We start from the raw sequence: 27,923 nt of genomic DNA, 5'->3' as shown, positions 1-27,923 counted from the left end.
GGTAGTTTGGTCCCTGCCATCAAAGTAGCAGCTGCCGTAGGCCCTAAGGGAGAAAGTGCAGCTCGGAGCAGCAGTCACAGAAAATGTGCTATGGCCCTCATTGGGTATTCTCTCCAATCCAAACGTGGCTCGCCTGTTTATTCATACTTGTGTTTTTGGCAGCCCCAGCTAGGCCGGCTGTTTCTCGGCGGCACACAGGAGCGGTACCGCTTCGTGCTCGGCTGTTTGTACGGTGCCGCCCCAGCGCCGCGAGGAGACCAGCAGCGCCTCGGAGCGCTGCGGACGAGCCCCGTTAGGGGCGGCAGGGGCGGTCACAACCTCTCGGGAGAGGCACTTAGACGTGGCCATGTTTCACGTTACGTGAGAGCGAAAGCGACACTTCCTGGTTCAGTTAGGCGTCCAAGAATGAGCTCGGTGCTTCTCTGGCGTAGAGACCAGATGTGCTAACAGAGCCGCCTCGGGTCTCTCGGTCTCTTCCTCAGCGTGAGATTGTCTTTTTGTTTCTGGCTTGGTCTGAGTCGGCTCCACTGAAGGAATGCACCAGATGAGCAAAAAATGGGGGCTAAAGAGGGTCCCCCTCAAAGCGAGGAAAAGACAACAGCAAGCCGACCGAGAGTCCAGGGTACCTCAGGGCCTTAGCAAAACACTCCACCCACTATCAACCTCCAGGGGCGCCCAAGCGGCCGCTAAGGCCCGAAGGCGGGGTCGCCAGAACATCGCGCGAGATTAGCCACGCGACTTCCCAGAAAGCCTCAGGAAACACCATAACAGCGTTCAGAGAGCCGGTTTAAGGCGGAAGGGTAGGCGGGGCTTCCTCAGATATTTAGCGGCACCAGAGGCCACGCCCCAAATCGGAAGTGACGGAAACGAGCTAGTGCGTCGGAGGGAGCTCTATGGTTTTTCTCTCGTTCTTGGGTCGGGAAATGGCCGCTGTATAGTTACGACGAAGATAAGTCCTGGGAACCGTGTTTCGGCGTGTCAGGTAGGCCTCAGACTGCGTTCAGGGTGGTGAATTTACTCAAGGGAAGTGAGTACCGAGGACGAAGGAATATTGTTGAGTCTTTTGTGGGTGGTGGCGGGTTGGCCGCGGCAGAAGAACCCAGGAGACGTTGTGTCGTTATTTATGCTTTTCTCCGTCAGTTTCCCTCTGGTTTTCGAGGCACTACGGGCCAAAAGGCGGGGTGGGGGGGTGAGCAGCGAGAACGGCATGCGCGCGCCTTGCTGAGAACCTGGTCGAGACCCGGAGACCGCGCGGCCTTCCCGTGCGCGTGCGCATATCATTCTCTTCAACCCTTCCCCCATTTCCTGGGCCCAGACCCCAGCGCGCGCCCGACGGAGCGCTTGGCCTGCGCACGCGCGCTTCCTTCTTTCTCGCTTCCACGCCTATGGCTCTCGAGGCCGCCTGAGGTGCAACTTGGGTTCTCGTCATTGACTGGGGTCGCCACCTTTCTTCTGGGCCTTTGGTAAAATAATTATGATCTGTAACAAAGTGCACTGAGTAGATGACCCCCTTTCGCGTCTCTTTTAAACCCTTCTTTTCCCCCTAGCTTCACGCTGCCCGTCGGCTTACGCCTCGTTCTTCTCAGTGTAGGATGCTGTTCTGTCCCTCGGAACCTTGGTGTTGCGGGGAAATTTTTTTCCGGGGTTCATCTTCTCAGGTGCTCTTAGCAACCCACTCTGTTTTGGAGGAACGGTGCACTGTTGACTCTAGGAGTTGGTGCCTAGTTACTGGTGCCTTTCATGGGAGCGAGTGGGCCTTGGTCCGAAGGCTCCTGGGACGAAAGGGCAGTTGAGTTCTCCAGCAGTACAAGCGGAACCACGTCTTTTCATCACGTGATTCAGCCCATTTTATAATGTTAGAAATGTTGCAGCCATGATTGGTAGTTGGTGGGGTAAATGAGTGGCAGCGGTGAGTTACGTTTTTTTTTTTTTTTATTTTGCCCCCATTTAAATTATAGTCCAGCAGTTGGCTTTATTAACTTTTATGATTTATGTCATCAGAATCAAGCAGCAGTACTGAATTATTTTTATACATCAAACTGTTTTAAAGCGCTTTAATATGGAAAAAAATTAAGACCAAAGTTGAAGGCAAATATGACCAAAACTGATGTAAAGAGATTAGGTACTTCAGACATCTTTCTGCAGCAGCGCCTTTTAACTTTTTGGGAGAATTAAAAAGCAAAACAATCCCTTATCCCTCTTTCCAGTTGGAGTCTAGTTGGAATGGTTGGACTATTGTTTAGACAAGAGCTTTTCCATAGGAAAAACCTCTACAAGGTTTATTTCCGTTTTTATGTGTTCTTAGCCTATTCAGGATAAATAAACTTGAGTGGAAGGATTGTGTGTAAAACAACTTACGGTGAACCAATTTAAAGTCTGTCTACAGATGGCTTGTAGCATCTTGTTTTAAGGATATCATGCTTGCACTGTTACATTGTGGTAAACACTGGAATTTCCCTTACTTTAGATATTAAAATGGTGGCAAAGGAGATTTAGCTAGAGCTGATTCTTTATTTGGAAGAACAGTATTTTAGGACTCGGAGACAAAAACTTATCAGTTGATAGGCTCAGTTCTGGTTGAATTTGACTAACTTATTTGGGTAGCTAGTTGTAGTAGATGTGTGATGAGAAGACGTGTATAAATGGAGAAAGCTTTCTAGATGTGCGTACAGTTTTGGATTGGGGATTTAGAGAAACTATTCAAAATCATTAGTTGAACACTAGCTGAATTCTGTGTAATTTACAATGATAAAAAAGTGAAAAGGAAATCAAAATGTCCAACATGTCTCATTAAAAATGCTCTATTTCTAACCCTAGAATAATAAGGCCTAGTATGTAATAGGCACTTTATAAATTCAGAGGAATTCTGAAGCTTGGAGTTCTCTTTTGAATGATGAAGTGTATATCTCTTGAGATTATGAGGATTAAATGAGTTGGTTGATTTTAATGTCAGCACAGTTTTTGGCACACAAGGTATCTAAATATCTTAGTGAGTTTGCTATGATTTTTTTCCTTCTCATTGGTTTTTGGAGGGCAGGGATATCTTACATAGTCATGTCTTCATAATACCTAGCACAGTGCTTTGTACATAGACTTGCATTTAACAAAAATTAGCTGAGTTGATTATAGTCTTTGTATTGACTGTGTTGGATATTGTTAATATAAAATGTTACTTATATTTTATAGTGAATATTATGTATTAAATATATTGTGTCGTTTTACATATGCTCATTGAGTTCTTAGTACGGGTACTTGAATATATTTATAGATTGTGTGCAAGACTAGTCTAACAGCCTACAGTCCCTCTCCCTCACTTTGCTATTTGTAGTGTATATTTTCTTGAAACTTCAAAAAATCATGACAGTAGAGAGATTTGGCAGTTGGTTCTGTCTGGATATATAGAAATTAAAATGAACCCTTTAGATTTGTTAACTAAAATGAACCTTGTATCACTTCCAGTGAATCTCAGTAGTATTGGACTTCTAGGTCAGAATAAAGTCTCATAACACACCAGTTTAGAAGATTAGTTTTTCTCTGCCCACTTAGGGAGTTAATATTTTTAAAGCTATAAATATTCATGCATTTTAGAAATCCTTTGTTTCTGAACCTGGCCTTTTAATTTTGCTACGTTACTTGAGTGTGTTTCCCTCAATCACTAGGTTTCTATTCCTCCTTCCTAGCTTGAACCTCAACTCTCTTAATCTCCCCTGGCAGTAGGGGCGTGGGTATTTAGGGAATGTTGTTCTTGGTTCACCAGTTTAATCTTATCATTTTTTCTACTATGTATTTCTAATTTTACTGAATTTTTTTTATTGCATCAGTTTCTTGGTAAGGTTCACAGATACTCATTTTAATGTGTATTTTTTTAAAAAATTTAAGCCGGTTTATGAATTCCTTGAGTGTTGGCATATATTTTTCCGGCATTCCTTGGTTTAGTGTTTGATTCTCTAGTGTTTTTTAACTGTTCTTTGCATGAAATTGATAATCACTGAATGTTATTCACAAGGATAACCTTTTTAGTATTGATAACTGCTTAATATTTTGTGCAAAATTTAAATTTATTTGAAAATAGTAAATTAGTTTAGGAAGAATATTGACTTTTAATAGATAATTGTTTAATTTACTGGATGTTTCTTTAATGGACTGTCTGCTGTACATGTATTAAAATGCTTTTAGGCACAAATCTTAGAGTTACTGTGATGGCTGTTGTATGAATTGTAAAAAATCAGGTTCAGATGACACTAAATTATTTGAAAGAAATTGGCCAAGAGAGAGCAATAAGTAGCAAAACATTAAAATAAACTCATATTTTAGATAAGTTATAAACTATAGCATTAAGAATATAGCTACATATATATGACTAGATGGCATTGTGTTAGCCATTTTGGAATTTTCTCATAGAATGTCAGCATAGCTTATGTTTAGTAAAGCTCACATTGCTAAGATTAGAATTCAAGTAAATTGAAAAGTATTGCTCTCAGTTTCATGATACAGTGTTGAATTTTGATTAAAACAAAAAAGTTAAGTTCTTTAAGCTCTTAACGGTTAAAAGTTTATTTCCTAGGTCAGTTTCCCCTTCTCTGAAGTCATTAGTGCCTTTATACTCAGTTTATTGCAATGCTGAGTATAAGGCATTGTAAGCAGTGTGTATTTAATTTACCATAAATCAAACATATTTTTTATTTTTGCCAGGAATTTGAATTTGAGTTTACTATCTCAGAACATTCTCTTCAGGAAGAATTTCACAGTATTTCAAAGACTTCACTTGGCTGCTTGATCCTGCAAAAAACCCCAAGGTATAGAGCACTCATTTTTCTAGTTTTCATTTTGGCTTAAGAAAACCTGACTGCTCAAATCATGATTCAAACTGAATGATTAAAAGTGATGTGGTCTGAAGCTCTTTTTGTTTTTGTTTTGGTGGCTTCTATGAAGTAAGCCAGATTTTAGAAGTTAGTTTTAGGAAAAAGATTCTCTTTATCTCTCCCGCTTCTAAGTTGTGTGTCTGCTTCTATTTCTATAGATTAAAAAAATTTATTTATTTATTTATTGATTTTAGCTAGAGAGGAAGTGAGAGGGAGAGGTAGAAACATCAGTGAGAGAGAACATAGATTGGCTGCCTCCTGCATGCCTCCCACTGGGGATTGGGTCCATAACCTGGGCATGTGTTCTGACCCTTGATCAAACTGGCAACCTCTTGGTGCATGGGTTGATGCTCAACCACTGAGCCACACCGGCCAGATTGCTTCTATTTCTATAAACACATCTATTTAAAAACTTAGTATGCACAAAGCTATTTAAAAGTAAAGCAAGACAAAATAATCCTGCTTGTTTAACTGATCTTCCCTTATGCATACAAGAGGAGTTCCATAACTTAGCTTTTTTCCCTTTACATTGGTGCTGATGTAATTAAATTTGATTGCTTATTATGTGCTAAATCTTTTCATGTGTTGAATGTGTCAACTCATGTAGTCCTCACTACAGTTCTGAGGAGCATATTGTCTTTATGTATTTCTTACTTAGAATAAAGAGTGAGAGAAGGGAAAGCTGGTATTTGTCTATTTGAGGATAGTTATGTTTCGTTTTGAAATAAATATTTATCAGAAACCTTGAATTTGTCATTTATATTTTTTGTTGTTGTTAATCCTCACCTGAGGATATTTTTTCCATTAATTTTTAGAGTGGAAGGGAGAGAGGGAGGAAGGGGAGAGAGAGAAAGAGAGAAAAACATTGATATGAGAGAGAGACATCAATTGATTGCCTCCCACAAGCACTTTAAGCAGGGGCCTGGGGATTGAAACTGCAACCCAGGTATGTGCCCTTGACCAGGAATCGAACCTGAGACCCTTAGGTCTGAGGCTGGTGCTCTAACCACTGAGCAAGACTGGCCAGGGCTGTCATTTATTTTTTTTATGAGGAAGTATGCAGGCATTATCACGACCTTCTATAATTCATCTCATCTTAGTACTTGTAAATACTATTTCATAATACTGAGCCAAGTCAAGGTAGGTAAAATAAATGCCTTCAACAATATTTTGTTTGAGAAATGGTTTAAATATATGGTAATTGCAAGCTGTTAGAAGTTTAGTGAGTCACTTTTATAGAAATAATTAATTTTGAGTAATAAGTTAGTGGAAATTTGGAAATTATAACAAATAAACTTGGAAGATACAGATGTAAATAAAATTTTGTGAAGAGTAGATCTTATAAATTAGTTAATAGTGTTAGATTTCTGAGGTCTAATTAGATACTAATTACATTAGACACTAAAAAGTGTTTAGAAAAGTTAGAATACTGATGACCAATTCTGTTACCCAATTCTCTTTCTTTTTCTTTTTAATCCTCACCTGAGGATATTTTTCCATTTATCTTCAGATAAAGTGGGAGGGAAGGGTAGAGAGAAAGAGAGAGAAAAACATTGATGTGAGAGAGACACGCATCGACTGGTTGCCTCCCACAGGGCCCCAACCAGGGCCGGGACTAAACTGCAACTGCAGTACGTGCTCCCTTGACCAGAATAGAACCTGCGACTGTTTGGTCTGAGGGCTGACACTAACCACTGCTCAGGGCCGGGGCAATTCTCTCTTTCTTGGAGCTCCAATCTCTTGTAGCATTTCTCTCTAGCTTCTTATCTTTTTTTCTTTTTCATCTTACCAGAAGCCTACAGGGTAGACTAGGCATTGTCACATAAGTCCATTTTTATTCTGCAGTCATGATATTTCAGAGTAGAACCATGACTCCAGCTGTTCAGAGATTTAATAGCCTTTATTCTACTAGGAGGCTGTCCACCATTCCAGACAGTATTGTATACATGAACTGGTCAATTTAGTCCACTAAAACAAGGCCATAAAACATTGTGATGACAGTCTGGTAGGTTTTATACCTCTTTAGTATTGTGCCACTGTTTCTTTGTCTTGGGTTCCTAATCTGTAATACTCTGATAACTATCTTTTTTACGGGAGAGGTAGGCATTTGTATTGGGCATGGAATAACATCTAACATAGTGCTGTAGTTTGATATATAGTGCTGCAGTTAGATGCTGTTTCTGACTTCTGCAGCTGCTGCCTTTTTGGATTGAGGCATATAGGTGGGGGCAGCCCATAGAAATTTTCTGTTATGTCTTCAAAATATACAATACCTTTCATGCAAGTGAAAATACATTTTTAGTTAGGAATAATTGGCTTGGTACACATTTGAAAACGATGAGTAATATTTCTTGAGAAACTTATATCTTATAAAATTTAATTTGTATCTGAAAATGAGTTAAATAATGTAAAACTTTTCAGTTGTATTATGAATTTTAACCTTCTTTGGTCTCTCATTTTACTAGGAGAAAAGAAATGGGTCGCTCCAATTCTAGATCACATTCGTCAAGATCAAAGTCTAGATCGCAGTCTAGTTCTCGATCAAGATCAAGGTCACACTCTAGAAAGAAGAGATACAGGTGAATTACTGTGCTTTTTAAAGTTTTTAATAGTGATAATCAGCTAATATTTATGGAGTGTTTACAATAATAGTGATAAATTCATTAATCTATTCTCAAAGAACCTTGTCAAATTGACTTGTTGTTTTCCTCATCTTATAGTTCGAGAAATTGAGAATTGTGCAAGTTGTAAGCTAGTAAACGGCAGAGCTTAGATTAGAATCCAGCTAGTCTGATTCTGTATCTCAGATTCTTACTGTACTGTGCACTATATGGTAGATTTCTTATATTTATATGTTAAGAGATGAATTAGATAAGGTAACAATTTTTTGGCAGAAAAATCTACATATTATTTCATAGTTTCTTACTGTTTCTGACTCAAGGTCTCCACAAGTTTATTCTTTTATTAAAAATTAACTTCAGTTGTCTTTCTTTAAATAGTAATACATAGCGTAGAAAATAAAAAACCATAAGTTGAAAATAAAAGTGACCATAATCTCAGTAAGAATTAATACTAGTTTTTGGTTTTTTTTTCGGTATTAATTTTTCTAAGCCTAAATTTATACTATGTATGCATTTGACCAATAGTATTTCACTGATGAGTATCCTCTTAACGCCATTAAAAAAATTTTTTAATAGGTTTTTATTGGTGTTTTTATTTTATTTTTTGTTTTTTTAAGAGAGGGAGCGAGAGAGAGATAAACATTGAGAGAGAGAGAGAACATCAATTGGCTGCCTCCTGCATGCCCCCCACCGGAGATTGGGCCCCTAACCTGGGCATGTATGTGCCCTGACCAGGAATTGAACCGACGACCTCTTGGTGCATGGATTGATGCTCAACCAGAGAGCCACACTGGCTGGCCTGTACAATCTCTCCCTTTTTTTTTTTCTTAACATTTTTTTTTTCTTGATTGATTTTAGAGAGAGAGGGAGAGGGGAAGAGAGATAGAAACATCAATGAGAGAGAACATCGATTGGCCGCCTCCTGCACGCCCCTCTCTGGGGATAGTGCCCTGACTAGGCATCGAACCTGCAACCTCTTGGTGCATTGGTCAGTGCTCATTCACTGAGCCACACCAGCGGGGCTATACTATTTCTTTAAGTGCTTGAAGAAATACACTATTGTTAGTATAGGCCTTTTTCCCTCCTTGTTTTTTATGCCTTAATTGCTAAAGCCTTTAATTTATTCTCTCAATATTTAACTTAGAAATGAGACTTTCTTCATTGAAAACAGTAAACTTTTATGTATATGAGGTTAAGTGTACATTTTTAGGTTTGACAAATGATTTATGTGTTATATTGAACCAGGAGTATTTAGAGTGATAGGATGGAATAGTTCGTTTTTATTGCATTGATATTTATTTCATTTTTAGTTCTAGGTCTCGTTCCAGGACGTATTCAAGATCTCGTAGTAGAGATCGTATTTATTCCAGAGATTATCGGCGAGATTACAGAAATAATAGAGGAATGAGACGACCTTATGGGTACAGAGGAAGGGGAAGAGGGTATTATCAAGGTGGAGGAGGTAGATATCATCGAGGTGGCTATAGACCTGTCTGGAACAGAAGACACTCTAGGAGTCCTAGACGAGGTCGTTCACGTTCCAGGAGTCCAAAAAGAAGATCCGTTTCTTCTCAAAGATCCCGAAGCAGATCTCGCCGGTCATATAGATCCTCTAGGTCTCCAAGATCATCCTCTTCTCGTTCTTCATCCCCGTATAGCAAATCTCCTGTCTCTAAAAGACGAGGGTCTCAGGAAAAACAAACCAAAAAATCTGAAGGGGAACCCCAAGAAGAGAGTCCTTTGAAAAATAAATCACAGGAGGAACCGAAAGATACATTTGAACATGACCCATCTGAATCTATTGATGAATTTAATAAATCATCAGCCACATCTGGTGATATTTGGCCTGGCCTTTCAGCTTATGATAATAGTCCCAGATCACCCCATAGTCCTTCACCAATTGCTACACCACCTAGTCAGAGTTCATCTTGCTCTGATGCGCCCATGCTCAGTACAGTCCACTCTGCAAAAAACACCCCTTCTCAGCATTCACATTCCATTCAGCATAGTCCTGAAAGGTCTGGTTCTGGTTCTGTTGGAAACGGATCTAGTCGATATAGTCCTTCTCAGAATAGTCCGATTCATCACATCCCTTCACGAAGAAGCCCTGCAAAGACAATCACACCACAGAATGCTCCAAGAGATGAGGCTAGGGGACGTTCCTCATTTTATCCTGATGGTGGAGATCAGGAAACTGCGAAGACAGGAAAATTCTTGAAAAGGTAGGAACTAAAGTAGAGAATTTAGATTAAAATATTAATAGTTCTTTAATTCTACTTGGATTTATAAGACTTTAAAATTGCTTTGTGATGTATATTTAGTTATTTTCACTCATGACTTTCTTTGTAAGTTAATTCTAAATAGTTTTTACTCACAACTCTAACTTTGAAAGTTAAGTGTTTTAATTGAAGCTAATTTATATTCCTTTTTTAAATTTTATCAATTTTCAGTAAGTTCAGAATTAAGAATGTAAACAAAAATTGAGTAGCATAAAGCATAACTGATAACTAACATATAAAAACCAAATTTTTAGAGATTAATTTTGTAAGAGCATTGAAAGCTTATTTTGTTTTCTTCAATGTTATAATGTGACCTACATAAATAATGCAGTTCTATTTCACGTTCTTGTGTAGTATTATAAACAGTCCAGCTGCCAATTTTTAATAAATCTGCCTGACCACAGAAAAGATAATGGTATTTCTTACTGACTCTAGTGATATTTTAAACAGATACTTGGTTTAAATTCTAATTTCAAGTGTTGCTAAAGAACATTCTGAAAACTGTTAATGTAGTGTGATCAACTTAAAAGTAAGGAAATAGAGAAAGCATGCCATTTATGGTATGCAGTGCTATACAATCTGGAATTTCTTGAAATTGATAAATAGTTTTTACTTAGTATTGCTAGAAATAATCACTTTCTACAGCAAAGTATATGTGAACTATTTTATGATTCAGATAGAGTAATATTATCAACTGCGTTAAAGTCCTTCTGTGAACTTTTTTTTTTATATTAGTGGATAGGTAAATGAAATATAACCTGACGTTTTGTGTACAATCATCATAAGTAGATTACTAAGAGATAAATATATTGTTTGCTAGTGTTCTTAGACTCAGAAATTAAACTTAAGCTGTGTTGTTTGTTATAGGATCTCTGGAAATTTGGATTTGTTAGTGTAGAATTGTGGGCTATGATTAAATAGAATAGATTTTTAAGAATGGCTTTGCTTTTTAAACTTCAGGAAGTCTTACATTTATTTAAAAACTCAGTATGTAAGTGCTATGTGGATGCCTTTAATGTTTTAAGAGTGGAGTCTGAAAACACTTTCAGTAGGTTTTTTTTTCTTTCTCTTATTACTGGTCCTGTGGTATAGGGCAGCACATTTAAGTATGCAAGTTACCCACAGTGAATGCAATCCAGAGTTACCATCCTCTTCTTTGCTTATTCACAGGTTCACAGATGAAGAGTCTAGAGTATTCCTGCTTGATAGGGGTAATACCAGGGATAAAGAGGCTGCAAAGGAGAAAGGATCAGAGAAAGGGAGGGCAGAGGGAGAATGGGAAGATCAGGAAGCTCTAGATTATTTCAGTGATAAAGAGTCTGGAAAACAAAAGTTTAATGATTCAGAAGGGGATGACACTGAGGAGACAGAGGATTATAGACAGTTCAGGAAGTCAGTCCTTGCAGATCAGGGTAAAAATTTTGCTACTACATCTCACCGGAATACTGAGGAGGAAGGAACCAAGTACAAGTCCAAAGTTTCACTGAAAGGCAATAGAGAAAGTGATGGATTTAGAGAAGAAAAAAATTACAAACTTAAAGAGACTGGATATGTAGTGGAAAGGCCTAGCACTACAAAAGATAAGCACAAGGAAGACGACAAAAATTCTGAGAGAATAACAGTAAAGAAAGAAACTCAGTCACCTGAGCAGGTAAAGTCTGAAAAGCTCAAAGACCTCTTTGATTACAGTCCCCCTCTACACAAGAATCTGGATGCACGAGAAAAGTCTACCTTCAGAGAGGAGAGCCCACTTAGAATCAAAATGATAGCCAGTGATTCTCATCGTCCTGAAGTCAAACTCAAAATGGCCCCTGTTCCTCTTGATGATTCTAACAGGTAATTCCACATTAATGCCCGGTAAATTAAATGGCTTTTAAAATGTGGGTGGTTAGTTAATATTCCAGTTAATCATTTTATTTTCTGAATGTATTTCTCATATTTATATTCAAACCAATGGTATATTTTGTTTGTATCTGTGTGTTTGTACCGATATGTTCCAGACCTGCTTCCTTGACTAAAGACAGGCTACTTGCTAGTACACTTGTCCATTCTGTCAAGAAGGAGCAAGAATTCCGATCCATCTTTGACCACATTAAGTTGCCACAGGCCAGCAAAAGCACTTCAGAGTCATTTATTCAGCACATTGTGTCCTTGGTTCATCATGTTAAAGGTATGTTTAGTATTGTGAATTGAATTTCTCCTGCAAATAAAATAAAATGGGCAGGGATAGCAAATATTACAGACGCCATTAAAAATTGGGAGAAAAAAGTGTTTCATGAAAAGAGATATGTCTTGCTATTACGAAGATATTTAATAAAAAGTGATTGAAATGTTGAGTTAAAATCCTAAAAATTTACATCATGATAAAACATGATGCAGATTTATTTAATGCTAAAAGTTTTTGAAATGTGCCATTATACTGTATTTGAAGTGCTTATAGAATATCTTCCATTACCTGCAGATGTATGACTTACATTGTACTCATGACGTACATTTATAACAAAGTCAAGTAGCATTGTTACTGAATATCATTTATTAAGAAATTTTTTCAGCTTAAAACCTGAAACCAGTGGAAAACAATATTAATTTACTATCTTGTTTTTGTGTTACTTAAATTCTTTTAATACTTAACTTTTTTACATGATAAATAAGCTAGAAAAAATTATTAGGATTTTTAAACGGGAAACAAGTTCAAGAAATTTAAAAGTAGATTAGTAGTGATTACATGAATAATGACTAACTAGGATAATAATGATGAGATTTCTTTAGGTACTAAAGATGATAAAGGTGTTCATTTCAACTGAAATTCTGATGTGCTGTTTTTACCAGTATGTAATTCTAGTTTCAGAATTACTAATTATTTTCAAAGGTGTTTAGGGTATGACTTTTTGGGCAATTAGGTTAAGTTTTGTTTTTTTGTTTTTGTGTTTAGAAGGCAGCATACTATGTAATAGGTTATTAGGAATCTCCATGTCTGTTGGTCTTAAGCCATTTCTTAAAAAAAGTTTGTCTTTTGACATGAGAACAACTCATTGCAATAGCTGAAACTTACCACTAGCAATTCTTTATGCACTTGGTATTTCAAAACTGAATAATTAATGAATTTCTATTTTTTTTTACTGTAATCTTAAACATGGTGACAAAAGATTTTGTTATTTGGCTTTAATTAGTTTTGTGAACCAGTTTATGACCATATTATTGTGGTACATAAAATAGGGAACATTAACGTTTTTCTTTTTTCACCTTTTTTTGACCTGTCTCCACATTTTACAGTTTATTGCTGAATTTTGAGATCAGGTTTTGATAAAATTTTTGCTTTTTCTTTTTGCTTTTTCTTCCTTTTTTTTTTTTTTTTTTTAAAAGAACTGTAGTTATGTTTTATTATTGGTATTATGCAACCGATCTGAACAGCTCTTACTTAATCTAGAGCTGAAAATGCCCAGTGATGTTTTCTTTTTCATTGTAACTAGGTCCTGGAATATGTTTTGAAATGGCAAAATCCATGTTTCAAAGTAAAATAGCTGTTGAAAGATACAGGCAAAGTTGAATCTTCTGTCTTCCTGGCAAAAATGGCATAAAAACTGAGTTGCTAGCTCAAATTCCTGGGTTTCATGGAATTATGATTGAGGCACTACCCTTGTAGTGGCCGTTTCAAGTTTTAATTGGTTATGAGACATGTGCTGGATATTGGGCGGTAAGTTGAAACAGATGTATGTTGACCTGTTAAGCAGATAGCTTGCTTCATAATGTAACATTTCATGACTTTATACGTCTTTGTATTTTACATTTACAGCATATCTTGAACTAGTTAAAAGATCAGTATTGATATCACTAATTTAAAAATTGTTGAAAGACAAGGCATTAATATCAAATGTGCTGTCAGGTTTGCCAAGATGCCAGATTTTTGGAGTAATTGATGAATGTTAATTGAAAAATATTTTCTAATTGAAATAACAGTATTAAATTTTTTCTTAAGTCTATTTTTTGTTGCCAGTATAGTTCTTGATGAAACAATTTTATTAGTTTACTAAAACCAGCTATGAAGTTATTTCAGTATTTTTGTTTTCTGCAAATGATTACTTGAAGCAGCTTCATTTGTTCATATTGGCAAGGTATAAGGGAAATTCATTCACATACTGTTTTTCTGTTTGAGGAAGTAGTGCATTATTGAAATGGAATTAGAGACTCAGTTCAATCTATTTATTGTTTTTGGATTAAATGTAGTGTTGACAGGGACCTGGAGGAACTTTGTATCAGTTTCCTGTTGAGGTGTAAGAGTTATAAAAAGGGACAGGGTAGGAGGAGCTCTCTGTAACACTTGGTTCCCTTCTGCTAGGTTTCTTGAGTATTTTTATTTTATTTTCACCTGCTACTTGCCCTTCTGTCACAAATGAATATCCCTCTTAAAGATAACTAATTGGGCAGTCTTTCTCCTAAATCAACAGAGCAATACTTCAAATCACCTGCGATGACCCTAAACGAGAGGTTCACTTCCTATCAGAAAGCCACTGAAGAACATAGTACTCGGCAAAAGAGCCCTGAGATACACAGGTATGTGTACTATTGAGTGGGCATATAAAAATGCTATTTTGATAGGCAGATACTGTGAAAACAAGATTATTTTGGAATTAGGCTATCATCATGATACATATGAACTTTGGTTTTATTCCTGATATATGCCTTGAATAAATATATTTCTAGTCTTGAAAAGTTTGTAATTTATTGTTTATTCTTAATTTTGAGTTTAAACTCATTAGAATTTAAAATACTCTTTTGTCACTCCCCCCAATATGGAATTGAAAAAGTTACTGCATTTGTTATTTTGGGAGGAGGTTGGATACCTAGAGTAATAACCCTTGAGTTTAATTCCAATAAGTTTGTAAAATAAAAATGCTTGGTAGAGAGGTAGAAAACTGTTTTTCTTGGAAGAAGCCTGCAAGTTGAAGTCAGACAAGTGTAAGTATGTTCAAATCCTGGCTCTTTCACTTCATTGCATTGTGATGAACAAGTTATTTAATCTCTGAACATTAGTTTTTTTCTATCTACAAAATAAGAATAACAATGCCTATTTTTCAGGGTGGTGGTGACAATTAATGTTATTTATTATAAAGTATATAACTTAGTGCTCATTGTTACATAGTAGGTGTGGTTTTGGTGGTGACTGCTGAAGAAACACTGGCAGGTTGCAACTGACATTAGCTTAAGGCAAGGAGAGATGCAGAATAAAACTAAAGATCCACTGAATATTTAAAAATATTGGGGACACTTAGGTTTAAATGACCCCCTATTTGTGTTTTCATTGAGGATATTATGTTTGTTTTGTAATTGTATGATGATGGACACTTTAGATAATATTTAATCAAAACAGATTTTTCCTTTTTGATGATTAAAATAAGTTTGATGATTTAAAAGGTCAGGCTTCATTTATATATATAAAAATAACCTGGTCGAACCATTTTAATTCATTTTTTAACAGAAATAGTTTATTTTTTAATTGTCTGTTAGTAATTAGATTAATAATTTTACTATACTAAATTAGTCAATTGGGAGAGAAATAACTGTCTAGTATTTTTTTTTACAAAAATGAAAAATTCTGAGGGTTTTTGGGAACCATTAAGGTAATGTGACTACAAATAAACTTTATTTTACATTAAGGAGAATTGACATCTCTCCAAGTGCCCTGAGGAAGCATACCCGATTAGCAGGGGAAGAGAGAGTTTTTAAAGAAGAAATTCAGAAGGTATGTTTTGAAGGGACAATATTTTTATGTTCAGTTTAATTTTGTTAATAGTATTGTATGAAGCATAGTTTGTTTAGGCAAAATGTTTAGAGATACTTTCTATTTTTAACTTTTAAATATACTACATACTCACGCGCGCACACACACACACACACACACACACACACACAGTTAACTTCCTAGAATAAATGAAGCTGATGCTTTACCATGTGTCTAAGTTAAACCAAGAGTTATTATTATTTTTTTTGTGAGAGTTTTTATGAGTTTATTTGAACCAAACTGTTGACAGATGCTAGAGAGCAAGATCTCAGATGCTCCTTAAGAGTAATTTTTTAAAAGGCTAATGAAAGGAAGAAAAATTACTTCTAAGAAAAAGGTAAAGAATCAATGGGTAGACAAAGGAAAATTATATAAGCAATGACACAAATTATTTTAGGCCTTTTATAAGTTTTGAGGTGAAATGGATGAGCTGGAATAAATATTTCTTGATTTGTGTGTGCCTAAATAAGTATCTCTTGGATCTTCACAGAAGTAATCCCAATGCTGCTGAGCATTTTGGACTAAGAAATAAGCATTCTAAGAACTGATTTACAAATGAATGTTTGGAACAAAAACTATATGTCACTATTAGAATACTTGTGGATTTTGGAGATGGGGGCGGGTGAATGTTTTTAAATTTGAGAGAGGAGCCTGTGAATAATAACTGGGTTAGTGGGGCTCTGGGAGAATGGAGTTCAGTCATTGGGGGCTCTGATAATTCGAAATGGACATTTTCTAGGTAGGCCAGTCATGTGATAGGCCACAAAAGTCTAGTAGAAGTGTGGGGGAAAAGGAGAAAAGGAGCAACTTTTGTAATGAAAAGGTTAGGTGACTTGGAAGTACTGCTTTGTTGAAATTCTGGCTGTCACTAAATACTATCTCTGATATTTGGAAAACATTTAGCTTCTTGGATGTTGGTTTTCCACTCAGAAAAATGAGAATACATCAGTTTTGGAGAGTTGTTGAATAATGGGGTTATTACGGAAACATAGGTACTTCTATTACTAGCAGCTTTTATTAACAGTTGTGTACAGATTTTTAAATATAATTACTAGATATGGAATTTAGAGATTAGAAAGAAAATTGTTTCTTTGCATAGGACACATTGATCTTGGAAAAGCCAATTCTGAGAAGTGAATACTAATTTTGGCTTTTACTTTCAGTGTCTTGGATTCAGTGTTGGTTTTGTTTTGCCAACAATTTAGTCTATCCTGTGCTGACACTGAGTATTTTGCTTCTCTAGTTACTCAGAACAGATTTTGATTTGGAGGAGACAAAAAAAGTGATTACTGATGGATGGACAAGAAGATATGACATTGCTTTTCATCTTTTATCTTTCTGTCTGAATGAATAATTAATATATGTGTATTAATGTGTAATATACGTATAGTTTGTAGTTTACAAACTGTTTTCACTCTCCTTAGCGTGTTACTTGTGGGCTTGGTAAAACTAGGTGAATAGGAAGGTTTTGCTCTTGATTAGATTTTTCTTGGTTAGCCTGGGAGCAAATAGGTGAGTAGTTGATATTATTTGGAGATATATTTATACTTTCAGGTTTATGAATGCTTATGAATATTATAGCTAGACTTCCCAGTACTACTTATTGTTGAATACTAGCAAGGATGTCCACATTATTAGCATCTTACTGATGTGTAATTTTTCTTCATTCCTAGATTCCTCTTTCCATCTTCCTAAATTATATAGTATTTGAAAAAGCAATGGAACAAGAAGGAGGTGAATTGTGACCCAGTTAAACTAATGTCTGTTGCAATACCTGAATTGAGAAAGGGCAGTGTATGGCCCAAGATACTGAGTACAGGATTGGGAATATGTCTTTCTGGCTTTGTTTTCTACCCTTGTTCAACTTCAATTGGTTTTATTAATCATATTCCAGTTGCATGTTATGGAAATTACAGAATTCTTTAAGTAGCTTTCATTGGGTTGGTCACATTCTTTGGAAAGAGCTTGATGATAATGAGGTTTAAGTAATTAGAACCATTACTTTAGGATACCTTAACTTTATAGGCAGATGGCTATACCACAACTATAGATTATAACCTTTGTCAATGTTCAAATGTTTTTTTAAAAAATGCTATTTGGGATGATGTGGGATGATAATGACAATTGCTGAGTGGAAAAATATTTATCATTTTATTGTACAAAAATTTATGGATTGCTTTGAACAAAAACTAAGGACGTTTTCATGGTAATTAGATTTTAAAAACTTCCCCAGTCTCACTGTACTTGTGTACACAAATATTTAAAAACAATCAAGTACATTTTTTTAAAACAAAATCTAAGTATGGAAGTAGTTTATGATCTCTTTTTTTTCTAATTCTAAAATGTCACTTTAGAAACTGGCATAAAACTTGGCTCTTTTTTTTTTCTTTATCTCCCCTGAACTTTATTTTATATCTGTCTTTTATAGGGAGATAAAAAATTAAGGTGTGATTCTGCTGATCTTCGGCATGACATTGATCGTCGGAGAAAAGAAAGAAGTAAAGAACGGGGGGATTCCAAGGGCTCCAGGGAATCCAGTGGTTCAAGAAAGCAGGAAAAAACTCCAAAAGATTACAAGGAATACAAATCTTACAAAGAAGACAGGTAATTGTTAAAACTATCTGAATTAGGTTTTAGCTTCTAATTAGCCTTTAATAATTGTGAGCTTAATTGCTTTCAATTTTGACTGTGTAATCGAATGTTTAAATTTAAACAATTAAAATTATTTGTTTTACAGCAAAAATGTATTTGTCTTTTACTCGGCTTATGGTGGATGAGGACAAAAACTTTGGAATAGCAAGCTAACACTGAAAAAAAAAATGACAAATTAATGTGTCCTATTATCCAGGCTACATCAGGAGGTTGGACTTCAATGCAGTGCATTTCTAGAAACAGTTTGTGTAAGAACTTTGGTTCGTTATGCTTGATTCCGCACTTTTTCAACTCATAACACCCAGAGTACAAGAATTTTAAACTGATACCTAGTGGTTTAACATGGGAGAGATTGGGGGGAGGAAGGACTAGTTTTTATGAAATAGCAATGTGTATTAGTCTTTCAAAGTAATGTTTCCATGGATACTGTTAGCAGTGGTAAGAGTTATTGCAGGTATGACCTTTTCGGGTGTGGCTAGAATCATGTAATATTGATCATCACAGAGTCAAATAAATACTAGGAATACTAAGTATCATAGATAATTGTTTTTTATTTTTTATTTTTGGTATTCATTAGGTAAATGGTGGATTTTACTTGTGTTTTTTCTTGTAATGTCATGTTTTTTATTTCTATAACGGAGTTATGGCCCAAACCATACCAACTGTTCTCACCTATGGTATATAAACTGCAGTCGTTTTGAAACTTGGCCTTTAAAAACATTCTTACCTTTCCCTACTCTTCTTTTTCTTTCCTTAAAATAACAAAAATAAATTAAAATTATAGAAGAACTGAACCTCATACTTGAAGTTTCCAGACTGCTAGTTTTTAACTGGCAGGTCATATAGCATGTTTTTAAATAGTGATGTAAAACAAATATTGAAGGAGAATGGAAACAGGCTGTCAAAAATTAACACCCAATCATATTAGTAATATAATCATCATTGTAATAGGAGATAGTTTTTTGACTTGAAAAATATCCCTCTTACTATAAGATTCAACAGGGTCTTCATCTTTTTTAAAGATAGCACATATTTTTTTGTTTTCTTTATTTATTTTGCAGTAAACATAAAAGTAGAGAGCAAGATCATTCTCGATCTTCATCCTCTTCAGCATCACCTTCTTCTCCCAGTTCTCGAGAAGAAAAGGAGAGTAAGAAGGAAAGAGAAGAAGAATTTAAAACTCACCATGAACTGAAAGAATACTCAGGCTTTGCAGGAGTTAGCCGACCACGAGGAACCTTTGTAAGTAATAAAATTATCTTTGGTCATTTGATAGGCCTTTACCTTAGAGTACTTTACATAAGGAAAGTTAAATTATATTATTTAGACATTGTTTGTTATGTGAGTCATTACTCCTGCATTTAGAGTTAGTCTTGAAAAATGAAATGGTATTTGCAGTATCTTCTTTATTAAGAAATGCCATTTAGGGGAAGGGAGGATGGGCTGAAGCTTGGATGATGCTTGCTTTATGCACAGTAATAAATGTTTTTGCCTAATAAAAAAAGAAATGCCATTTTGAGACCTAGAAGCATCTATATGAAATACATTTCTTTGGAATCAATAACCGTACATAGTGCTTAAAGATCCAAGAGTTAAGGAAAGTTATGGATTGAGATACATTTTTATTAAATCACTTAGTTTTGGAAAGAGCTAAAAACATTTTTTAAAATCCATACGTTCATCTCTGTATTACAACATTTTTATTTTTCCCTGTTTTCTTCAAGTCCTTGTTTATATGTGTATCAGTAGAAATAACTTTTTATTATACATAGCATACATTTTACCCTCATGTTTTATTGTTTGTTTTAATTATTAATTACTTCATAGTAGTGCATTTTTCTTGACTCTTTAATTTTTAGATTCAGATTCCTACCTTGATCGAGTTTCATTTGGTTATTTCAGAGTTCATTGATTAGATCATTTGGGAAACAGAAGAGTATTGCTTATATGGTGATAGGTGTAGTTGAACATTTGGAGCTTCTATGATAATTCAAAGGCATTAGACAAGTTTTTTGGCTAAGCAAAGGGAAAAGAACCAACTAGATTATTTTAAAATACTAGTTCAGGCCATGAAAGTGTAATATTCTAACACTTAGTTTTTGTGCATTTCTGAACATACTCACTTTCAGAAGGCAGAGTTTTTTGCCTATGATATAAAATGGCCATCCTTTCTATCCTCTGTGGCTATGAGTTGGGATTTAGGAAGGAAATTAGGGAATATGTTTTTTGTTACTGCAGTAAAATTAGAGTTTGCATGTAACTTAAATACCTTTGATTGCATTACTAAACAACTTTGTTAATGTTAATCAGTTTCGAATTAGAGGCAGAGGAAGAGCCAGAGGAGTTTTTGCTGGGACAAATACTGGTCCAAACAACTCAAATACTACTTTTCAAAAGAGACCGAAGGAAGAGGAATGGGATCCAGAATATACCCCAAAGAGCAAGAAGTACTTCTTGGTGGGTGTTAGAAATCTGTGTTTATTTGGTTTGCATTAATTTTCAAAAGCATACTGAGTTCATACATTTGAGTACAGATATCCACTACTATGATAAGATTTCACCATAATGTGGGAACTCTTTTAAAAAATTACCCAAATGATTGAAGTTTTGAAAATGTGGGTTCCTTTAGTCCTTTCTGTACTTTATTGACATTACCTATGGGCTGATCAGTGTATCTAAAAATATACCTGATTTGATAGCCACATTCAGAGAACATTAATATGTTTTATCTGTCTATAAGACAGTGACGCTTGTAGAAACTTCTCATTAAGATTTATCCTCTATCATCATAGCCAATTATTTAAATGAAAGACAAGAATTCTACATGTAATTAAGGATTTTAGGGAGGCTGTTAACTTTCATTGGAGTGAAAGGAGGATGAAAAATCACATTATGGAGAAGTTGCTAGATACACTAATTTGATACTTCTTTGTAATGCTTTTCTCTTGAAGTAGTTTTCTAAGGGATAAAAGTAGAGGTGGGTCCTGAAAGATTCTTTCTAGGTAGTGATGAAAATTTTCTGCAGTTCAGCATGGAGGAAAAGGGTCTGTTCTGCATTATAGACACAGACTTAAGGAAACACTGAAACTATTACCAGAAGTATTTCATTTTTATCATAGCTTCTCAGGGAAGTCATGTTTCAGAGATTAGTTATGAAGACTTAGTTGTTTTGTCGAAGCAGGTAGAAAAATAGTACTAAATTTACAGAATATCTTTTCATTTGGCTTTCATGAATATATTATTTGAATAAACCTGAATGAATGTCCATGGCACATCTGCTAAGTTAAAGGATAGAGCTGTATCCTGAATTAGATTGATTGATATTTTGTTTGGAGAATGGGCAATATAATTGTTTCAGAAATCAGTTCTGATTTGCCTCTTTTTTAGGTACTTTAATGACCAAGAGTCCAAAAAAGTTAAATTCTTAGCGAATGCATTGTGCATAATGTTTGCTCAACCTATGCTCTTATGAGTAGAAATTTATGCTCGAGTTGTTTGAATTGACAATCTGGAAAGTAAAAGGCATTTTACTCAGTTATAATATAGAATAGTTTCAAAGACACATATCTTTTGATTAAAGAATTTATGTATTAAGAGACTGCTATTTATGCTAGGTCTGAAGGATGGGAGGATAAATGTGATTTAATTCCAATTTTTGGCTTAGATACTAGTCATGGAGAAAAAAGCATTCTATCGCCATATATTTTACATTATTTTTTAAATCCTCACTGGAGGATATTTTTTCATTGATTTTTAGTTATCGAGTGAGAGAGGGAAAGGGAGACAGAGTCAGAGAACTATTGATGTGAGAGAGACACATGGATTGGTTGCCTCCCGCATGACCCTGATCAAACCTGCAACCGAGGTATGTGCCCTTTACTGGGAATCGAACCTATAACTCTTAGACACATGGATTGGTTGCCTCCCGCATGACCCTGATCAAACCTGCAACCGAGGTATGTGCCCTTTACTGGGAATCGAACCTATAACTCTTAAGTCCGAGGGCCAATGTTCTAACCGCTGAGCCAAACAGGCCAGGGCCAGAAACAAGCATTCTAAATATGTAGTATGGATTTTCTGCAAAGGAAAGAGTGATTAAGAGAAACTTAGTAAAGGACGACCTTGGCTTGAATCGTGAGCTTAAAAGATGAATAACAGAAGTACTGAAACATCATGGCTGGCACAGAACTTTAGTACTCAGATGGCAAGATGATTGGTGTAAATTTGGGAAAATTAAGCAAAAGCAGAAGCTAAGTTGTGGAAAGCCATAACACTTTTGTAAGTTTGGATTTTAAGCAGTGTTAAAAAGAATCAGGGTTGTGAGAACAGATATATCTGAGTGAAACTGAGTGAACTAAGGGGATAGATTTGAGAAAAGTTCAGAAGGTAACATTTATGAGGACTAATTCAGGGACCCAGTAGTTGGGTGTTGCAACTGAGAAGAAATTCTCTTAGTGGGAACCGAACCCGGGTCTCTCAGGACCGCAGGCCGACACTCTAACCGCTGAGCCAAACCGGCCAGGGCTGAGAAGAAATTCTCTTAAGATATAGGGGATACAAGGGAAAGAAGCCCGCTTGAGGAGATTAAGTTCTGTTCTTGAAATGCTCAGGAGAAATCAAGTACAGATGTGCAATGGATAGTTGCTAATGCAGATCTAGAGAGAAAAATCTAGGAGCCATCATTTTACAGGTCACAACTAAAAAGCCATTATAAGATTGCTCAGTCAGAAGAAGAGAGATTAAAAAGCCAACCTTTGAAAGATGGGTTGAGGAGTGAGTGATGGTAAAAATGCCAGAGAGCAGATCAAATGTGGAAGGTCAAAAAGTTAAGAGGGAAATGAGAGATAAATTAGTAGATTTAAAAAAATAACTTGTAAATTAAATATTGTGCAAATATTTAATTTAGGACAGACCTTCATTTTTCTGTGGCATTATTTCATAACCTGGTATCATATTTTTACCTTAAATTGGGACATAATCTTTATAGGTTAGCGTGTAATTAGCAGTTTTACTAACCAAGTAGAGTGCTATTTTAAGAAGTACTGGTAACATTTTATATGTTGCTGTTCTGAGTTATATTTTAAAATTTTCATTTCTATATTAAGCATACATGTGCATTTGGTAGACTGAGGTTTACTAGAAGTAAAATTGATAATACATTTTTTTTCTTATATATCAATTCCCAAAGTTAATTATTTTGGTCCCTTTTTTTTAAAAATGTTATTTTATTGATTTTTAGAGAGGAGAGGGGAGAGAGAGAGAGAGAAAGAGAAACATTGATATGAGAGCAACATTGATAAGTTGCCTCCTGCACAAACCCAAACTGGGGACTAAACCCAAAATCTGGGCATGTGCCCTAAACAGGAATCGCACCATTGACCTTTTGGTGCATGGATGATTCTCAGCCAACTGAACCACACCAGCCAGGGTTTATTTTATTTTTTAATGAGCCATTGAAATGACAACTGGTTTTTACTTGGATATTTAAATTTAAAAGATTTTTCACCTTGGCCCGTTTTGCTCAGTGGTTAGAGCGTCGACCTGCGGTCCCGAGAGACCCGGGTTTGGTTCCTGCTAACGGCTCGTATCTCGGTTGCAGTTTGTCCCCAGCCTTGGATGGGTTGTGCGGGTGGCAGCTACTTGATGTGTCCTTTTCACGTCGATGTTTCTCTCTCTCTCTTCCTCCCACTCTATCTTGAACAAAAAAAATGGAAAAATGTCCTCGGGTGAGGATAAAAAAAATAAATAAATTTAAAAGATTTTTCATCTTCTGTAACCTTTCAGACAGGTAGCATTGAGCATAGAAATACAAATAAAAATATAATTCAGAGGAAATGAGGTTGAATACTACAGACATTCCCCTAGATTCTTTAAAATAATTGACCAGCATGAAAGAATTTTTCATATTAATGAAACATAATACTTAGTAATAATGATAATGATAATATGTACCATGCTGGGCACAATTCTGTGTTTTACATGTATTTATTTCATGCTTACAAAATCCTTTTGAGGTGGGGCCATCATTTTACTTTTACATAGGAAAAACTATGAGGTACAGATATTGAGCAACTTGACCAAAGTTAAAGTTACATGGCTAGTAGAAGTGGGGTCAGAATTTGAACCCATGTATTGGCTCCAGAGCCTGGGTTCTGCAAGCACAGTATCATCCTTCTAGTACTGAGTAATGGTAACATTTGTTGCATTCTTTTCTGAAATTTCCCCATCTTAAAACTGATTTATGCAGATACGGTAATATTTTTCATAGTAAGTACTCTAGGAGAGATAATAGTCTTAGAACCTGACATCCTATGGAGGGACGAGTATATGAAATTGGAGCAAGTGGAAAAGTGCTGTAGTGGGCAAGTTCTCTGGCAAGTTGATGTATTCTGAGGAAGAGAGAAGTCCTGGTGGGAAGGTTCAAGATTGGAGTTGCAATAAATGTAACTCTTTGAAACTTTATTCTATGGAGAAGAGATAAGGGGATTCAGAGGATTTGGGTTGTAAAATGGACTCCTTTTTAAACATATATTTGGCTGTGTATTATACATATCTACTTTCTTTGGCCCTTTATCATTTGTGAACTAAATAATTTTTAAAAGTTTTAGTATGATTAATTGTAGATGTTAGTATTTGAGGATTAAGAGTTAGGATCAGCCAGTGTGGCACCAAGAGGTTGTCAGTTTGAATCCCCATCAGGGCACAAACCTGGTTTGCTGGCTCGATCCCCAGTTTCAGATGATTGTAAATTTAAAAGTACTGGTTAGTTTAACTCTTATATCAAGCTTTGTCACTGCTTTTTCTGTTTTCTATGCTTAGCTACATTGTATGGGAATCACTTACTGTCAAGATTCCTGGGAAATGCATTCTGTGGGTGATGTGGTAAAAGGGGTAGTGGAAAAGGCTACTGCTGTGGCCCTGGGGAAGTTACTCAGTTTCTCTGTGTCAGTTTTTTCATATCTAAAATGGGATTAGTAACAGTATTTTATGGGGTTGTTACGAGGATTAGATGAGTAAATACATGGAAAGTGCTCAGAACAGTGCCTTCCCTTGGTAAACACTAAAACATTATTATTTTGAATGATTTTATTGATTATTTAGAGAGTGGAAAGGAGAGGGAGAAACATCAGTGTGAGAGAGAAACATCAATCAGCTGCCTCCTGCATACTGGGGATTGAGCTGTGCAACTGGGGCATATCTCCTAACCAGGAACTGAACTGGGACCTCTCAGTCCAAGGAAGAATGCTCAGTCCACTGAGCCACACTGGCCCGGCAAAACATTATTATCACAGTTTATTGAGTCCTTTCTTGTCACACTGGGCTGAGCATTATTTACACATCATCTGTGTTTCCCCAAGGCTCTCTTTCTCTCTTTTTAAAAAATATTTATTGGCTTTTTTTTTTTGGTTAATCCTCACCAATTGATTGTCAGAAAAAGTGGAAGGGAGGGAGGGAGTGGAATAGTGAGAGAGAAACATTGATATGATCGAGACAACCAGCATAACCCAGGTGTGTGCCCTTGACGAGGAATCAAACCCGCCACCCTTTTGTCTGCAGGCTGACACTCTTAATAGCTGAGCCAAACCAGCCAGGGCTCTCTCTTTTAAAATGAGAAAGTAAAGTCACACAGTTTCTGGTAAGATACAAACCCATGACTGTAAAACCTGTTTGCTTCTTCCCATAAATGTATGAAATATTGTGTAAATACAACAAACAAAGATACACGAACTCTTGGGTTGGGTGTACTGAAACCAAAAGGGAGCCTAAAGTTATGTAATTGCATGGACATTATTTTGAGTGGCACGCTATTTTAAAATAGTTTATTTCCAGTTTACAATTAAACTTTATGACATTGAAATTTACACTTTTGATAGTTCGCTGAATTTGTTCTTTATGGAGTCATGTACACCTAGCTAGCGATGGTTCATTGTTTTGTTACAATGACATTAGAAATTGGTAAGTGCTCTTTTATATAGTCTGTTAATTACATGTGTAATTGAGTTTTTTAAGTCATGCAGGAGGGTGATCTGTATTACATGAATATCCACAAAGGCACATTGTTTTGGAAAAAGGTGCTCATATCACCATAACATTTGAAAAAAGTTTTAGTGACTTGGGCAGTTGATCAATACCAATAATTCATATGCAACATTGTTTTCATGTATGCCTATTGTCTCAAAAATGGGTATCATTTTGCCTTATTTCCCATTTGTGTAGGTGGGCAGCAGTTTATTAAATTACATTATAGGAGAACTTTGGCTCTTTGTTTTGTATTTTGGGATGTAATATTCATCTACTTGTCCACAAATCAAGTACTTTTGTTTTGATTAATGGAATAATTTGTAGTTTGAGGAACATCTCTATTTGGACACAGTTAACGAAAAATTAGGATTGGAATGTAAAATAGCAGTACTTCAGATTGGTGAAGAAGAAATAAGTTGAGTTAGTTCTCTAGGGGACCATGCCATCAAGATTTGGGATGTGAGATTATCTAGCCCAGAAGACTTATGTATAATATACATAGATTTAGTTTTAAATCTCAGTAGGATTTTAAGATGTTTTGATATTTAAGTATAATTTATACCACCTGTTTTATTTAATGTTGATAATATTGTAATGATCTTTTTATGACTTTGTCACATCTTTATGACTAAGGAAAATTTTTTTGGGAAAAATACTGGCTATTTTATCTCATTTACCTGCAGTATAATTAGTAACAAGTGGACTTAGATTGAAATAATAATGGGAAGGAAAAAAGTAAAGAATCTGAAAATTGGCAGTAATTTAGCAGTTGAGATTCTCCAAAAAATTAGGCAACTCTCAATGCTTGGGTTACTAAGCAGTAAAATGTAATTATTTACTTCGACAATATTTTGAGATTTATTGCTTGTTTTATTGTGTTTTAGAATATTATCAATCGTATATACCAAATCTTCAGAAAATTCATACCATGACTTATAATTTGGGGATACAATAATTTTCCTTATGAGAAAGACATTTCGTTGATGATTGTTTTTAATCTTTCTGTAGCATGATGACAGAGATGATGGTGTGGATTATTGGGCCAAAAGAGGAAGAGGTCGTGGTACTTTTCAACGTGGCAGAGGGCGCTTTAACTTCAAAAAGTCAGGTAGCAGTCCAAAATGGACTCATGATAAATACCAAGGGGACGGGATTGTTGAAGATGAAGAAGAGACCATGGAAAATAGTGAAGAAAAGAAGGACAGACGCAAAGAAGAAAAGGTAGAAAATTGCACATTGTTAGTGATTCTAATAGATTTTCTTGGCTTTGGAGGCCAGTTAATTATTAGGAACAATTATTTTTATGGATTATTTTCATACTCTGCATCTTTGCTAATCTTTATTTTCTCGTTCTTTTTAGGAGTAGTAAATCTGAAGTGAGATCGCAACAGAGAGCAGAACTTGCACCCACCATTTTTTTTTTTTTTACCTGATTTTTGTTTTCAAATAAGAATGTAAGCATTTTACTTAAATTTTACTGTTTGCAAGTAGTCTATAGAAATTTTGTTTTAAGTCTTCAAATATCTTGAAAAATAGTAGACTGTATGTTGAAAATTGTACTGAAATAAAGTAGAAAATTGTTAACGTACCCTATTTGTAACTATCAACTTTTAAAAAGAATACTTTTACTGTTTTTGTTACATGCATTGTAATTCTGCTTTGTCTATAAGATATGGTCAAGTACAACTCTGTGAAAGTTCTGATTCTC

The 27,923-nt window shown here is 35.6% G+C and overlaps 1 protein-coding gene across 8 annotated transcripts; it reads left to right on the top strand.

Annotated features, from left to right (window-relative positions):
* The first annotated feature begins 856 nt into the window (after positions 1 to 856).
* On the top strand, positions 857 to 27,668 carry BCLAF1 (BCL2 associated transcription factor 1). Of its 8 annotated transcripts, none has more exons than XR_004957551.1 (14): positions 857 to 982; positions 4,693 to 4,796; positions 7,328 to 7,441; positions 8,800 to 9,705; positions 10,933 to 11,598; positions 11,763 to 11,932; positions 14,208 to 14,313; positions 15,418 to 15,502; positions 17,970 to 18,145; positions 18,279 to 18,441; positions 19,255 to 19,435; positions 20,504 to 20,650; positions 27,224 to 27,436; positions 27,576 to 27,668. XR_004957551.1 is itself a non-coding variant. In XM_036247860.1 (13 exons), exons 3-13 carry the CDS (start codon positions 7,338 to 7,340, stop codon positions 27,579 to 27,581), a joined length of 2,760 nt encoding a protein of 919 aa, XP_036103753.1. In that variant the 5' UTR covers positions 857 to 982; positions 4,693 to 4,796; positions 7,328 to 7,337; the 3' UTR covers positions 27,582 to 27,668. The 8 variants fall into 8 exon arrangements, 5 of the variants coding, with proteins under 5 accessions (XP_036103753.1, XP_036103752.1, XP_036103755.1 ...); XR_004957550.1 differs by having other exon boundaries at positions 8,794 to 9,705; XR_004957549.1 differs by lacking the exon at positions 20,504 to 20,650 and having other exon boundaries at positions 864 to 982; positions 8,794 to 9,705; positions 18,279 to 18,285; positions 18,390 to 18,441.
* Positions 27,669 to 27,923: the final 255 nt, after the last annotated feature.

The sequence above is a fragment of the Molossus molossus genome, unplaced genomic scaffold (genome assembly GCF_014108415.1).
Source record: "Molossus molossus isolate mMolMol1 unplaced genomic scaffold, mMolMol1.p scaffold_m16_p_8, whole genome shotgun sequence".
Classification (NCBI taxonomy): domain Eukaryota; kingdom Metazoa; phylum Chordata; class Mammalia; order Chiroptera; family Molossidae; genus Molossus; species Molossus molossus.
This window is presented reverse-complemented; position numbering and strand designations above follow the sequence as displayed.

Bases quoted from the DNA above. Each gene is read 5' to 3' on its own strand.
- BCLAF1 (XM_036247859.1), top strand. From the start codon at position 7,338: ATGGGTCGCTCCAATTCTAGATCACATTCGTCAAGATCAAAGTCTAGA. The intron at 15,503-17,969 runs GTATGTTTTGAA...TGTCTTTTATAG, and splicing joins TTAAAGAAGAAATTCAGAAG to GGAGATAAAAAATTAAGGTG. The intron at 20,651-27,223 runs GTGGGTGTTAGA...ATCTTTCTGTAG, and splicing joins AGAGCAAGAAGTACTTCTTG to CATGATGACAGAGATGATGG.